At 46.1% G+C, this 16,830-nt stretch overlaps 1 protein-coding gene across 1 annotated transcript; it reads right to left on the reverse strand.

Moving 5' to 3' along the window:
* Positions 1-533: 533 nt before the first annotated feature.
* LOC142026546 (aquaporin-3-like) lies at positions 534-15,349 on the reverse strand. The gene is made up of 6 exons (XM_075019668.1): positions 15,097-15,349; positions 5,713-5,839; positions 5,405-5,542; positions 3,763-3,881; positions 2,812-3,029; positions 534-2,103 (listed from the first exon to the last, which is right to left on the reverse strand). Exons 1-6 carry the CDS (start codon positions 15,202-15,204, stop codon positions 1,935-1,937), a joined length of 879 nt encoding a protein of 292 aa, XP_074875769.1. The 5' UTR covers positions 15,205-15,349; the 3' UTR covers positions 534-1,934.
* Between the last annotated feature and the right edge of the window lie 1,481 nt (positions 15,350-16,830).

The following is a 16,830-nucleotide window of genomic DNA, read 5'->3' on the forward strand; positions in this document are numbered from 1 at the left end:
GGTTCAGATCTGTAATACTTTTCCTTGCATGGCATAGCTAATAAAAAGCGACAAGTGAAATATGCTAGGTGATGCTAGACAGTACAGTGAATGCAGAGTAGGATTGCATACTCAGAAGAACTATGTTAACTGAAAGAATAGTAAGAGAATTTAAATGGTACAAAGGGCAAGGGACAAATGCTGACCTCTTTGTTCTTTTGCCTTAAGAATAAGATGCCTGACAGCAGGACCACACCACGTCCCAGTACATACCTTGGCCTTTGTACTGCGTACAGGCTCCCAATCTCCTCCCAGCTGTCCCAAAAGCCCATTCCAAAAGGGAAAGGAATAAAACACAAATGGAGTGTGTAGATGTATTCCCCGAAAGGGTTAATTCCCTTTTGCTCCTACAGGCTGAAGAGGAAAAGGGCTTGAGGAAGCTATTGCTATAGATGACTTCCTTTCCATGGTAAAGTTTACTGACAGCTGCTTAAAAATACAACCAACAGTAGCATTTTACAGTGTGAGTATCAACATTTTATTTTTTAAAAAGGAAAAAAAAGAATAAATCATTCTAGTGACTGGAAATGTATACAAAGTTACATGTTTCAAGGAATTCACACCTTAAAGAAACAGGCTTTGAAAGAGTTTCTCTAATGCATGGGACTTACAAATCCTTTCACAACCGATACTACTTGTTTCAAACACGCTGTAATAATAAAGCATTGGGAGAGCCAAAGATCCCCTAAGATGCGAGCACTGCTACTACAGGAGATGCCTGATCTCATTCCCCCAGCTGTGAGTACCAGGGATACCCCAGTAATTCTGCAAGGTAGAAAAGATGTTCCAACAACACAATGCCATAATCTAAGGCCACCCTGGGAAAATCCAACAGTATCTCAAAGCTGTTAGAGAACAGGCAGTTCCCACACATCTTTAAATGAACTCATCCCAACCCTGGTATTTAGTAACAGCTTTAAGGAGTATATTTATATATAAATCTATTTTTTTAAAAAAAACACACTATTGTGAAATTTACATGAACACACACAACTTTAGCAACACTCAATGGTGTTTGCAGTGGAACTTGGCGATTAGCTGCTTGCAGTTTATATACAAAGCTAATTAATTAGAAGGGTTGCTACAGGGAGCCAAGTTTCTTTCCAGGTTAGCCCCTTCCTAAAACAAGGATTTTCTATGTGTTATCTTCTAGGAGTTGGCAATATTAAAAATTGTGATTAGAACACAAGGACGTAGTGGTTTGTAAACACTTTGTCTTAATATTAAATTAAAAACCAGTGCATTCTCACTCTCTGCTCTGACATGATGGATCACCTGATTGATATGATGTTCTCAAACTCATGGGAGATATAAAAACTTTGGCCAATAAAAATCCTTTAGACAAGTTCATTCCCTAACAGTGCCAAGTTACTGACTTAAGAGCAACACCAAGCATGAATTTGATCCACAGTAAAATCACTGGCAAATTTTTTCTGGGATGTAGGAGCTCCCAATCCATGCTAGCAAAACAATCTAAGTTTTGCATGATCCCCACTCTACGGATTGGGACACAGGTTCAGAGGGAAGCAGTTTGCCAACCTCACAGGCAAGGCCAGCAACACAGCCCAAAAGAGCTTCAGATTCCTGAACACCCAGCCCATGTTGGAGATGTTGGACAGCAATGCCCCCTTCTCTCCTGACTCCTACAGTCCTCAACACCCTTCTACTAGGGAAAGATTACATGATACTGCATTTGGGGAAAGGCTCACAGGAAAATGCCTAAAGCAAATGCATCAGGGATACACACACACAAGAAAAAAAAATAAAAGGCTAGAATATCTCAAGACAGGAAAAAAACCTCTTCCTGTTGTTCTTGAAGCTCTTAACTCCTTCCTCCTCGTTGCCAACTGCAGTCCTGAGTAATGAGTGTCTGCCAGATCTGGGTGGCAGCTTCCTCAGACCCTTTCCTTGTGCTTCACGTTAGCCAGCTTGACAGTTTCCTGCTCAGAGGCAGGTGGAGAAGGCTCATCATGGCATCCAATCATGAGCTGATAGACTATCACTCCCGCAACAGCCCCAAGGAAAGGAGCAACGATTGGAACCCACCACCACTGCTTACCAGTCCTGGAAAACAAAAAGAAAGTGCACAAGGTAAGAACTGCAGCCTAAGCATTAGGATATTCATGTTTGGATCTGGAACAATGCAAGATCTGGTCACCTCCAAACACCACCACTGACTTGCAAAAGACAATAGTACCTGCATGTCCACAGCAATTTCCAAGGCAGATATTGCCCCCCACTGCAAGTTCAGGTGGCCAGCAATTCAGAATAGCTACTTTCAGGATTTCCAAGACTGTCTCTCCTCCAAGGAAGAAGAGAAGTAATTGCAGTGCCTGAAAGAGGAACCTTCACTTCCCTCCCATTGCCTGCAGGAAAGCAGACCCTGACATCATGTAGACTTTATTGCTTGTGGTTATTTTCATTGTCTCCAGCAACAACAAAATCTAAGTATAACAAACACCCTCCATTTTCTACCACCAAAAAAATGATGATAGGCTCATGTTCAAGCTGCACCTGAACTTCTCATGGATGGTCCTAAATTTCCTCCTTGATAGCAAAGTTACGTCATTTGCTCTCACCACTGGAAACTGCCCAGCTTCTCTGATTTTCTTAAGAAGTCAGAGCAGAGGAAACAGTGTCTTTTAAACACATTTATACAATCTGAAGACACCTCATGGGCACTAAGACTCTTTATAGTGCCAAAGATACCACCTATTGGGATTTTTAATTTTTTCCCCTTGATGCACAAGGTTTGCATTGGCGAGCACTTACCAGAACACTTCAGTGCCCCAGCCAGCAATGGCTGTGAAGAGACGAGGCCCAAAGTCCCTGGCAGGGTTGACAGCATAGCCAGAGTTGAAGCCCATGGAGGTTCCAATAACAAGGACAACAAAGCCCACTGTGAAAGCCTCCAGCCCCGTGGGGACAGGGTTGTTGTAGGGATCGACAATAGCCAAGACACAAACAATCAGGGAGGCAGTGCCAATGAACTGGGAGGGAGGAGGAAGAAAAAGAAGAATTTAATCCAGATTAATCTTTTAACCAAGTTATTTGGCTCCTCTGAAGTCCCATGCATTTAGGGCTTATTTTCTAAACTGGAAGAACTGCACTGTCATCCCATCACTTTATCAGACCACAGTAGCCTGCGCACCCACGGGAATTGGGAGAGTGGAACATGTTCCTCCTGGCAGACCACAGGCTCAATCAAGCCCATGCCTTTTTCCCTACCCACAGAAGAGCTATGAATAACTGTTTGAGCATCCAGAAAAGCTGAAGCCATCTTCCTGAACCTGCTTCCAATGTGCCACAGCTGGGTAGCTGCTGTTCCTTTGTGGTTGATGGCAACTTCAAGGAGGAGAGAGTCACCTCCAACAAGAATCACCACCCCACACCCAGTTGACCTCTAGGTTGTGCAACAGCCACAGCAGTAAAGTGGGAGCGAGGAAGAGCCGTCCTTCCTCATGCTATGGCTCTTCAGGGGCTGAGAGCAGGCGGTTTCCTTTTCACCGGTGTCCTGGCTAGTCTTGTACCACTGGTTAACCCCCTTAACACAAGCCTTCTGGCTGTAAAGGTCTGCTCTTCCTATGGGCTAGTGAGATACCTGTGTCAGCTCTAAAAACATTCCTGGATATCTTCTCTTTAAATTGCAATTCATTCTTTAACTAAAACCACCCCAAAAGATTCTTCTTGAAACGCACCTTCATCCTCCCAGCACACTCTTACCTGGTCAAAGAATCCATTCACAATGTTCAGATGCTGAGATGGGTAGGTGGCAAAGATACCAGCAGTGCCATTCTGTCCTGTTACGTAGAGATGGTTACTGCCAAAAGCCCAGATGGCATCTGGAGGGGGACGGGAAGAAAGGTAGAGAGGTCAGTCATTTTCCGACACACATCAGAGAGAGGACTCTTCTTGAAGGATGACTAAAACGTATGCTCCACAGAGCCATGAATACTGAGGCAGAATTCCCTGAGCACTCCATTGCTATGTGTTGCAAAACCATTTGATGTAGAGAAAACACTCATTTGGAAAACTTAGGGCGTGATCTACCACAGCATTTTACCAGTCAGGCTCTGATGCAGATGGCTTAAGTCCCTGTTCCTAGTATTTCTTGTTTGCCAGGCACCAGGAAAGAGTTAGAGCCAAAAAGTAAACACTAAGGTGACTCCAAATCTCTCCCACAGGCACTCAGTTGCCTATGGTATCTGTCTTGGTGTCAAGATGTGAGATGTCGCTATGAATCTGACCTGCAGCAAACAAGATTTGGGCTGATCTTGCACTTTCCTCTAAGTCAATACACAATTAGTTTCACGTCTCACGGCTGTCTTGTAGAGCAGTCAGTCCCTTGCCTACAACTATGTAGAAGCTGGATAACTAACCTAAGTGTGCTATCTAGATTCCCTCCATGGTCAGTGGAAAGAAAAATGGATACTTTCTGAAAGTAGCTCTTCCATGGTTTAGGCAGCTAACATGGGATCAGCTCTCTTCTGAAGAGGAGATTTCAGCCCACCAACTACAAAGGTAACTGGTGTTGAACTGGAGTCCTGATGTTTACAGAGACAAAAGTAGTTCCCCCTGCTTCTTTCTAAAGAGAAAAGTGATTGCTGCTGGTGCTGGGGTGGCAGTTTCCTCCCTTCAGGTAAAAGCTAGTGACCCAAATGTTCTGCTCAGCTACAGGAAACACTGCTCCTATTGCCAGAAACAGACATCAGGAGGCAAAGTCTGAGTTAAAATGTCAACCTTGATATTTGAGGAAGAGCAATTTCCAACACAAACAGTCAATTCTTGCCCACTAAATATTGCCCTGTGATGAGGAACACCACTCAGGAGGAATAGATGCATGAGGAACTGGATTTCTAGGATGCTTTCTGAGGTATAGAATCACTGATAAGGACAGCAAAAGCTGCTGAAGTCCCATTGTCTGGAAGCTAACACAAGAAAATGCAGAAGACATCCATGGTGAAGTCTATTTTTTTTTTTTTTTTAAACCAAGAAGGTTAAAATGGCTCTGGAACAGTGCACAGGTATGAAATCTCCATCACTAGTAGCGTTTCACTGCCTTTTCTGAAAGATCTGGTTTAGCCCTGACAGTAGATAGAGGGGCCATCCAGTGGTCTAGTGATCATTACTCAAGGACAAAGGCTTGCCAATTGACAGTGCTGGTTGGCCCTCAGATTGATTTGAGGAGGCTTCAACCCATCACCATGAGTACAGGAAAGCCCTCCCAGAAAAACAGTAAGGAGGTTTCCCAGATCTCTGCTCTGCAAAAAAATGCTTCTCTCTGATCTGGAAACCAGCCTCCCTGCAGTGAGTCACGAAGAGCAGTAGTCTCACCCCAACAAACACACAAGGTTTCTGCACTTACCATAGTACAGCCCAAAGACTATACCAGCTCCAAGGAAAGCCCCCAGGGTTTGTGCTAGGGCATAAACTGGTAGCTTGATCCAGGGCTCCCGGGCCAAGAAGCACATGGCAAAAGTGACAGCTGGGTTCAGGTGTCCACCTGCAGAGAGGTTGGTGGTTAGTGTACTTTTACAGGCAGAATTTGGGTCCCAGCGATGAGCCAAGAGACACTGGTTTCCAGACCAGTGCCACACAGAAAAAGTACAGCCATCTAGGCCTACACAGTAATTGTCACAAGTGAAATCCAGCCCACGCAGAGGCACAACGTACCTGATATCTGTCCTGAGATCAAAATGCCGAGCATTACAGCGAAGCCGAAGGCCAGGTTGACAGTCAGGAAGCCTCCATGAGTACCTCTGCTGAGCACGATCTGCGCAACGGAGCCACAGCCAAACAGCTAGGAGGAGAAGAAGGAATTGAAATTACCCTCTGTTTCACATCAGGGCCAGTTACTGACCAATGCCTGCATCTGCTGCTCTCACACTTGCATGCACTACCGCAGCCCACCCATGACTCAAAGGGTTTGAAGCTTCAACCTTTGGTCAAAGGATCTAGGCACTATCTCTAGGCACAGCAGGGAAGGAGAAAGGACACAGGACAAGCCTATCTCCTGACAGGGGGAACTGAAACCAGGGCCAAAATCAAAAGCAAGATTGGACCACAGGAGGCTGGAAGTCTTTGTCCAACCATCTAGTTTTAAGGTGGTAGGTAGAAGAATCAGCCAGATATAGCATCCTGGACCAAGGTGTTTACAGTGCAACTGTTCAGATGAGGGATCTGTGTACCTTATTGTTAAAAAAGGCTAATAATTGTTTGACACAGTAGCACATAGTTTGGCGGGGGTCGATTTTGCTAATGCCTGGGAATACAGACATGACTGAAGAAGGCCAAATTCAGCCTGATATTCATGAAGTCATGTTTCAGGTGGCACTGGCTGACAGTGAGGGAGTGGGGATCTCTCCTTGAGCTGAGGTACCTGCACTTCTTCAGGCACCTAGGTACAATCTCTGCTGTGGGCACTCTGAGCATGGCCCACACCATCCCAAACCACCCTTATCCTTCCTATGTAAGGAATTATCAGAGCAACACAGCTAGCCTGTCTCTGCAACACCAACATGGCACAGGCACTACCAAGAAAAGTCCATATGCCACAGAGAGCTGGCCACCAGCACAGCCAGAGGCTTGGCCTTCTGTCCAAGATGAGGGATGCACCAAGCACTTTGGGGGAGAAAAGCTGTTTCTTTCATGTGGTAAAGGGTGTTTCCTAGTATCTAAGGGAAGCATATGCTCTTGCTCAAAGACATTTGCTCCAAATGGGTGATCCTTCTCTTCCCAAAAACATCCAAAAGTCATCCTTCCTATGCTCGTCCTTAACAATCGGAATCAGTTTCCCCTGGCAGTTCAGTTTATCACTCATCCAGCTGGAGGTTTTCTGCCTTACCAAGTCTTTCCACTACCCACCATATAATTTAAGGACCCCTAATCCTCGTCATCTGTAAGCTTGTGTCTTCCACTGACTCCACCTGAATTGAGTCTTGGTGTATACCAGGGATTATCACATCAGCAGGTACTGAGAGCATCCTTAAACTAGGACAGGAATTACAGCTTGCTCCCAAGATCCTTGAATCTAGTGATCAAGGCTTGTCTTATTTCTTCTGACCACATACCCATATCTACACACCCAAGAATTTCTGCTTCTGTGAACTCCATCAGCCCAGAATTACTCAACTGCTGCAGAGGCAGTACCTGTTCCTAGGGGATAAGCCTCCAAATAGGCAGCAAGGGTGGCTGTCTTCACCTTTCCTGCCAATACTGGACATGCCCATTGAGCAACACACAATCCGGACCAGCAGCAAAGCCAAAACACACTTAACTCATCCCCCTCCCATCCCCTTGACAACTGATGAATTACTAACAAAGCAAACACTGCACTCAGCCTGCTGGGAAAGGAGCAGCCAGGTAGGCTGCAGGCTGACTCATGGAGGTGGACACTGTACACAGGTGCCTCTTGACAAGAAGCCAGGTCCCCACCACAGGACCTTGTGTAGAAAAAAAACAAAGGAACCTGCAGAACTTGTTAGTTAATGAGAGGGATGGCCAGCACTGCTCTCTACTGAGTGCAGTCAGAACAGCCCCTTCAGTGTCCTAACCCTAAGCTGCCCAGCTGGGAAACCATAGCAGAGAAGACACCCAGACAAAGGCAGAAAAGACGAGTCTTGTTTATTGTGCAGCAGAGCCATCATTGCCAGCTATGCCCAAACCACTGAGGGAAGCATAGCTCCAACTGAGCAAATAAATACTGGCTAATGACCAGGGTGACATCTATTCCTTCCCTTACCCCAGATGCTCCCCGGCATGCTTTAGACAGCAGTTTGGAGAGACTACTTGGCCATGGTGTTTGCCTCTCTAAGGCCACGCAGCACATCAGTCTGACCAGGGAGGGGATGAGCCCACAAAAAGCTGCAGTGGGCATCTGAATTTGGTAAGGTTGACCCAAAGTTCTTCCTGGTGATTAAGGTATTTGTGTTATTCACTCTGAAAGAACTGGCAGTTCTGCAAGTGGATGGTGGTTGGCTCGTTAGCCACATACCTTTTGGTTGCAGAAACCACAAAGTAAAGGTTGCCTCACTCCACCTCCCTGTTCACCCACAAAGCTCTTCCCTTAACCTGGAGGAATGCCAGCTCTGCCATTTCTCGAGAGGTTATTCCCCATCCTCCTCTCCCCCATCCTACACCTGGCAATAGCTGTCCAGCTTTTCCTCAGCAGAGAGTCTATGGCCCATGTAAAAACATCCTGGAGCCACTCCACAGGAGCATTACAATTATTTATCAGATGAGCCCTGAGCACTAGGTGGCTTAATTCAGCATAACTGTAGAAAACTTTAGCAGATAAAGAGAGTAAGGTGATATTTAGGGACAGGTTTGAACTTTGATATGCAATTCCATCCTGCACCAGTGGAGTCCACTAAGCATGAACTTATTCACATGCATGACATCCATCCATGGTACTTGACTTCTAGGAACCAGTTCAAATCATGCTCAGCCATGCTTTTAGGGCAAGTGGCTTGACATTACACAGTTTTGTTATGGGAGTGGCTATTACAGTTTTTAATCACACCATTTTGATTTCTGCCATTTGCTACTTTTCCTTCCAATTCCTTTTCCTGGGCCATATGAGACAGGAGACCCTCAGGATCCATTTTTTAAGTCTTCCTTTCCCAGTGCTTGCAGAGAAGTGTTTAGGAGCAGCTAGCTTGAGTTGAAAGGCAAGGAAGGTCAAGTAAAAGTAATTCAGCATTTATCCCAGTGGCTTTGAAGTCCATGCAATGGTTGTAAGAGTCCTTAGGCAATATTATACCACCATGGTGAGGAGACAGTGGTGCACACCCCAGGGGGAGATGGCCCCTGATTCTCTTAATAACCTGCCTCCAACACTCTTTTTGTTTTAAAAAAAAAAAAAAAAAAACACCACACAAAAAAAAACCCAACAACAACAAAACACCTGGAAGAACATCCCAGCCAACAGAAACTCAGGTTAGCACCTCACATGGCAGTGGGTGCAGCAGTCAACTGTTATACCCCCATAATCCACTAGCCAAGTTCAAAAGCAGTTTTAAAGTGCTAATAAAATGATGGCAACAAAGCATTACTCTGATCTATTAAAGCTACTCTCCTATGAATTGAGGTCAATGCACCCATTAACCAGGTTAATGGAAACCTGCTCCCTAATTTCATCCTACTGGCTCTAGTAGATCTAATGGTTTTCCTTGCCAACAGAGAGGCTTCTCACTCCCCATGAGCTGATCCAACTCCCTGCACTAAGAAAGACAACAAAATCCATGTTCTGCAGGATCCGTGAGCTGAACTGGTTCAACAGTGGAGGGGCTGACAAACTCCAGAACCTGTACAAGGGAGGGGACAGCCAGAAGCAGCGGGAGCAAAACCAGGAAAAGGTAGCAAGTCACTAGGTGAAACTTCATACTCAGGGAAACATTAAACTCCCTATGTCTGGGGCATGTTTGGAGAATGGCCATTTGGCTTTGTCACCCAAGGTAAAAACACCCTGCCTCAATGGCTAGACACAAGAAAGCCCCAGAGCCAGTCAAGGCTAGTAGGAAAGGACCTTGGAGGACAATAAAAAGTTGAGTTTATAGGCAGACCTTGTGAAAAGCAGCTCCATATATGAGCTCAGGAGGAAGGTAGTATTCAGCACTCCCCTGCACAACAACCAGGTTTCTTCCCTTTCTTGCTTTCTCTTTTCTTTGCTGGTGCTTTTTTCGTGCCTTCAGGTACAACACAAAAGGCCTGGATGCATTTGCTGTTAGACTTTAGACAGACTGATCACTAAATCAAGATGGGAAAGTTTTGCTGGCATAGCCCGTAAGGAGTGTTATTACCTGAATTACAACTTTCCTCTTCAGCCAGCAAATAAACCAGAGATTAGGCAAGGAGCCTGCTGTAAATCTACCCTAATCACTTCAGTTGATGGGAAGGGCTGCTCAGCCCTTGCTGCCCTCTGGTTAGTGGGGAGGATGCCAGAAGGGCTGTCAAACCATGTGTCTACTCTGAAGGAAGAGATCCCGAGATTCTGATGGAAGATTTTAACCATTAGACACACAAAGGGACACTTCTTTTCATATCTCAGTGAAACTTCAGACTATCCTACAGCCCCTTCAAGGGAGGAGGCTGGGGGGGGGGGGGGGAGGGAACAGAGGACTATCACTTTACCACTTTCAGCCAGTTCAAAACAACCTCCCAACTCCTTCTCTGCAGCTCAAATCAAGAAGGGGTTAAAGGCACTGTAAGTCTCCCCCACAGCCTCTTGCTGCCCTCCCCAAGGAGGGGGACCCAGCTGGGTAGATCTGAAGACAGATCCATTCCCCATTGCTGTTTCTGCTCAAGCAGCATGCAGAGATCGTCCTCAACTCCATGACCCCTGCAGCCAGCACAACCAGCAGCCACGAAAACAGTGCAAGGAGCACTGTCATTTTTGCCTTTCCTCAAAGTATCTCTCAAACAACGAGACTGGTCATCATTTACAATTTACAAAGCAAGGAGAAACATTAGACCCCACAGTCTGGCTTCTTGTCCAGCACAGCTGGAGCCAGCCTGGACAGAAGCAGTCCTACAGGCAAGGGCAGTGGCAGATGGTCTATCAGTTTACGGCTCTTTCCCCACCAAACGCTGTCCCAGAGCCAGGCAGGACTGCAGGACTCGAGAGATAAGAGGGTCTAAGGAAAGTTGTGCCACACATACATCACACGGTACAGCAATGCTGCACAAAGCTGGAGAGACGATTGGCACTCAGCACAAGAAACCTGAGCAACTGTCAGCAGCGCAGTTGGGCATTAGAGAGGAAATTCTCTATTTAACTTGCTCCCACACACATGGAAGCAAAAATACTTATTCTGATATCCCTGGTATCCCTCAGATCAGGAGGCTTTAGCTCTTAGAAAGATCCATACTTCTGGTGGGGTTTTGGTCACAGGGTTGGGCACTCCTGGGGAAAAGCTGCCTCCCCGCCGAGGGTGTCTTGGTGCCTGAACTGTCCTGTTTGTAGGACGGAGAAACCTCCCTGCTCCTGTATGAGGACAGCAAGGAGGGACGGTTTTGAACAGTTAATGAAGAGCTTGAACCTCTTCTAGTGGAAGAGGTGAGGGAGAGCAGCGCACTGCCATTTCCCACGCCTCCACACCCAGCAGCACAGACCCTTTGCAGGGAAGAATCAGCAGCACTCAACATGCTTACAGCAAAGATTTCCAGTCCCTTTTAAAGTCTAGCAAAGCATTAACAAAGAAAAGAAATTTTAGAAATTTAAAAAAAACCCAAAACAATAATAAAAACAAACGCATTCTCCAAATGCGACAAGCTGGGTTCAAGAAAATCAGCACAAATCAAACAGCAACTGTGGGAACTGCCATGCTGCCCTGGATGGCTGCGGGATCATCAGCGACTTTAAGCTCTGCACTGCCAACAGTTAAATGAGGCTTCCTTTGCCTTGATCATCCCAACCACTTTGCTATTTTGGTTTTTGTGGTCTGCAGCACGCTCATACCCCAAAAAGTTCCCACCCGGCCACAAAGTCAAGGCAGTCCTAATTGAAAAGCAATTAGGAATCATTCTGTTCTTTCTTTGTGCCTCAACAGCAGTGAATCACAGTTAGTCCAACTTGGAAATCAATTATAAACATCAAGTTACTTCTCCCGCAAATGTAAAAACCAAACAGAGCCAGCTTTGGTATTTACAGCCAGCAGAGCAAGGCAAACAGATCAAGCCTTTAAGGGAGGCACAGAGGCCTGCCACTGGAAGTCTGGCTTTAGTGAGTCGCTACAGTAATAACACAAACAGCAAGCAACTTGGAAAATGCCTTCAGCGTCTGCATTGCTTAACTATTGCCATCAAGCGGTGCTTCCAACATGGGTATAAAGTTCAAACCTAAAGTGCCACTTGGAAAGTGCATTTTGAATGGGGGGGGAGTAATCTTAATTATCAAAGGAAAGGTAGAATCAGCATTACTATTTTTGTAACAGTAAGGACACTACTCACAGACTAAACCCACATTGTGCAAGGTGCTGTACAGAGCAAACGCAGCTTGCAAGCAGAGAGCACCTCGCCTTTGCACTATTCAGGGCTTGGCTGCTTTAGTTGGATTATTTTTCTTATCTCAAAAAAAGAGGCACTATTTTGTTTTAATGTTTGCTATCTTTACAATCTCCTTAAAAAATAAGAAAATTAAAATCAAGTGCTAGGTTAATTCTCACAGTCAAAGAGACTTTGCAGGGGTCTGAAATAACTTTGCTTTAGAAGAGTTTGAGAGCACTGCAGTCATTATGCAAGTGAAAGGGAGGAGGGAAGAAGCTGAAGCCATGCCAATATCCACAGTGGGACAAGTTTTACATTACACAGTGAAATTTAAATTAAGCTGCAAACTTTAAACAGTCTCCCTCCCTTGGGGCTCAGGAAGATGATTTCAGTGTGAATGATATCAAACTTTAAATCCATCCCTAATACTGTTCTGTTCTACACATATTTGTGTTCAGTCAACTCCATCCCCCACAAAGACAATTTCATGGATCCCAGGTCTTTCCTTAGGTATTTTATTGTCTGAAGCCCATAACAGATGTTTACTGGGCTCAAATGCAGCTAAATACATGCACGCCCAGCTCAGCCTGCTAGCAGGGTGGGCAGCAGGGACTTTTGCAAGGTACAGAATGACAATCTTTCTGCTGGGACTATCCAATTCAAATTACTACCCAGGCCAACTGAAAGGGGAAGAAAGTGGTCTTCAAGGCCCTTTCTATTTCAGGCAGGTGATATAATAAAAAGATGCAAAGGAATCCAGGTGGTAGGGAGAAAAAAAATAGAATTTAGTAAAATAAATAAAACCTGTGAGTGTCACTTCATTAAGAATAGACTGGGACAGCTCCAAGGCAGAAAGAGATTGATGCCCAGCAGACTGATATTTCAGGCTTGCTGCTCTGGAACTCATTTCCCTCTCTGTGTACCCTGTTTTAGGCTGCTGACAACCTGGGACCATTTACTGTGTTTGGGACTTTCCTATTTCTCCCACCAGCCGACCCCATCTTCTCCCACATGGACACAGAGTACCCGCAACCCTCTATCCACTGCGGAGCTGCTGCAGGAGATCCTAGGTGACTTTTACAAAGACCTACGAGATGGAGTTGAGTGTGTCACTAAACCCAGCATATTCTTTGCCCCCAGACACCAGCTCAGGAATCCCTGAACAAGGTGAGGGATCTGCCTGCACACTTACACAGTCACTTTAAAACACAGCAGGTGTGGTGCTCCTGAGGGCAAGGCATGTGTTACCCACTTTTGTCAGTGCACCATCCAGCCTGGCTGATGGGTGCCCATTACCACCCTCATTTTGGAGGCTGGTTATGATTTTGGACCAAACCTTTCCTCAGGCTCTGAGCACATTGCATCTCCTCTCTGCCACGGAGAGGCAAGGCTGTAGGGAAAGGCAGTCTCTGTTGTGCCAACTAATACAGTCAGAAGAAGAAATAACTTGTTTTGGATCATGAGCCCTTCTGAAAGCTCGTATCCACATGGCTAAAGGCTTGCCTTTTTTCTTGCCTTTTTTCTCAGCAATATTAACTTGGCTAGCAGGAGACATTATTCCACCTTACAAACCTTACCTTGCTTCAATCATGAGACTAACTCCAGCAACGTCAGTGATTCATGAGCAGCAACTTTCTACCCATTAATCACTTTCCTATCAGCTTCTGTCCACCTTAATTCCAAGTAATACTTCCCTGAAAAATCAACAAGACTTGTTGGCAAACCACCAAAGCTGGGTCACTCTGATGATAAAGCCATTGCACTGTGCGAAGCTGCTTTCTTTTAAGAGTGGTAGCATTTTACAGGGTCTTAGCAGAGTTCCATATCCACCCACCCAAGACTCCATAGCCCTCTCTCTTCCTCAACAAAAAATAATCTTCTTTATGAAAGCATAAAACTGTGTGTCAGTCCTTTTGTGTTGTTTCCCAGGCACACATGCAGCTTCATCAAGCCTTTCTCTGCTTTCAGCTCCTCCAATCATTAGATTTCCCCCCAGGCAGTCCTGCCATCAGTTACAAAGAGGTGTAAACCCACAGTCACTCCACTGAAACCTATAGGATTAGGATTGCTCTGGATTTACACCACTTCAGAGGAACTTTCACCTGCAGGTATTCACTGTGCGAACACCAACTCATTTCTGCAGCAATGTCAACACATCAAACCTGTGGCCGATTGGGCAGTCCTGCATTTTCGGATGCAGATGCCCAAAGCCAGATATCCAGATATCCCTGTCCCAGTTTTGCTACACTGGCATTTGCTCCCCCCTCCTCATGCACAACTGTCCTAGCTGTTCACATCTGCCTTTAGCTTCAAAGCAAGCCAGGGCCACTCAGAACACCTGAAAACTAAGTCACTTACACAGGTATCTACCCTGCTTTAGCCCTTATATCCCATCCTTTTGGAAACTGAGCGCTACAACAGGCAGAAGAATTTTGTTGCCATTCACCACTTAAAAACACGTCAACTGACAGCTCAGTGCTGTCACACACACGGTGAGTGCAAGCTCCTGATCGGCTGCCAGCATGGGCTGCCACAGTGTCATGCAGCCCCACTGATAAAACTCTGGGGAACCTGCAGCTGACATCAAAAAAACACTGCAACAGTTTAAATTCTGGCTACTTCTTGTCCATTGGATGCACAAAGAAAACAAAGCGAGGTGAGGAAAAATCTTTCACTTCCCTGGGTGATAACTCTTGAAGTATTTCAGTGCCAAGAACATATTCCAGGGCAGACAGAAAGGAAGTTTTTCATGATCTCTAGCAAAACGCTTGCTGCTTACACAGAGACACTTTGCTCCCTGCACTTCGCAGATACACAAAAGCCCCCAAACACCCAACAAGCTCTGTAGAGCCCACCCTTTAGCAGCAACCACAAAGTTCGTCCTAAACCAACTTGCAAGAATTTTTTTTGTGTGGGTAGAGGCTTCTCCTCTAGTCTTCTTGTGGCAGGTTGCACCAGAGCTGGCCTCATCCCCAGTGCAAACTCTGGCAGCAGTGCAGCCCCTTCACTGGGGCGATTCCCACCCCCCATCCAGGGGTTAGAGAGCATCCCCACACCACAGCACAGACTCACCACCAGGATCAGCGTCCCCAGACACTCGGCCAGTGCTTGCCGCACTAATTTGTTTCTGATCCTCAGGTGCTTCTCAATAGTAGCAAGAACATCCTTTTGCCTCCCCATCACAGCAGAGGTGCCCTTCAAGGAGTATCAGGGAAAAAGCAGCAGCTGACAAAACCTGAGCAAGGTTTCTTCCCCAGCAGAGCTGCCTTTGCTTATAAATAAGTTTGGCGATGCCTGCCACACCTCTTGAGTAACCACACCCCTTCCACTCACTCTTCAAATCCAACTTTTTTTTTCTTTTTTTTTTCCCTTTCAGCATGAGACAGAGTGAGTGGTTTTCTTCATTTTCTTTATTGCACGCAAAGGTGAGCAAAAGATTCAGGAGTTTCAGAAGAAGGAGAAATTAAACATGGCAAGGATGTCCTGCTCAAAATCCTGCTGTTTTCATCACTTACCACCTAAAACATGGGGCCATATCTGCCCCTCCACAGCTTCAATTGGAGAGCTAAATGCTAAATGCATGGACTGAGCAGTGTCTTAAACCATTTGTGTGAGCACCGTGTCCTGGGTTCAGCTGGGATAGAGTTAATTTTCACAGGAACCTGAGAGGGGGCACAGCTGGGACAGCTGACCTAAACTAGCCAAGGAGCTATTCCATACCATGTGCCATCATGCCCAGTATATAAATGGGGAGCAGGCTGGGGAGTCTCTTGGCTTTCGGTGGGGGAAGTGGTGGAGCATTGGGTTTGAGGTGGTGAGCAGTTGCACTGTGCATCACTCCTTTTGTATAGTCTTTTATTAGCACCGTTGTTGTAACTTCTCCTTTTGTGTTGTCCCAGTGAATTGTCCTTATCTCAACCCTCAAGGTTCCTGTTGGTTTTTGGGGTTTTTTCTCCCCTCTGATTCTCCTCCCCATCCCACCGGAGGGGGGCAGGGAGGAGTGAGTGAGTGGCTGTGTGGTCCTTTGTTACCGGCTGGGCTGAAACCACGACAGCATGGTACCCTGTTTTCAGCTTTCTTTCCCTCCCAAGCTCCTGTAGGGTGGCAAAGCGATGAGTGCTCCTGTGCTGTTTCAGAGGTGCTTTTGCAGCAAAATCGTGGGGCAGGAGGGTTTGATCCCCCACACCTGTACTGTGGGCTGAGGCCAAGGCACCTCCTGACTCCAGCAATTATGCAGTTAAAGCTGGTATCACGAAGCAAGACCAGACCTCTCTCCGTGAAAATCTGCATCTGCGTCCAAACTTTTGTGTGTCGTTACAGTTTGTCTCCCCCTACCAGGACTTCGGGAGAGCATTTCCAGCCCAGTTCCCATGAAATCTGTGAAGAAAAGCCATGAGAGTTCCCCAGTGCAGAGCCAATACTCTTCACAGGACCTTGACAAGGAGCCCACAGACTCACTGAGCCTTGCAGGAATCCACCCTTGCTGCCTTTTCATCCTCAGTAACGTCCTGTATCACCCTAGGCCAATTTTATGGGACAGCCTGAATGAAAGCTGTCCCAGTCCATACCATCTGTGGTGATGGCTGCTAATAGGACGCATGCCACTTGTGGCATCTGGTTTCTGTTAAGTGCGTAGTAAAAATTCCCTGGGATCCTTGACTCACCAGGGCTTGACACAAGGCAGCAAGGCTGAATTTGCAGGACTGAACGGGACCCCTTTCCTGGATTTGTTTCCCCACCTCCTCTGCAAAGTCACAGATGCCCAGTTATTCCTCTTCCCCTTACTTAACCATCAACTTTCCTCTT

This window comes from Buteo buteo, chromosome Z (genome assembly GCF_964188355.1).
Source record: "Buteo buteo chromosome Z, bButBut1.hap1.1, whole genome shotgun sequence".
Classification (NCBI taxonomy): Eukaryota; Metazoa; Chordata; class Aves; order Accipitriformes; family Accipitridae; genus Buteo; species Buteo buteo.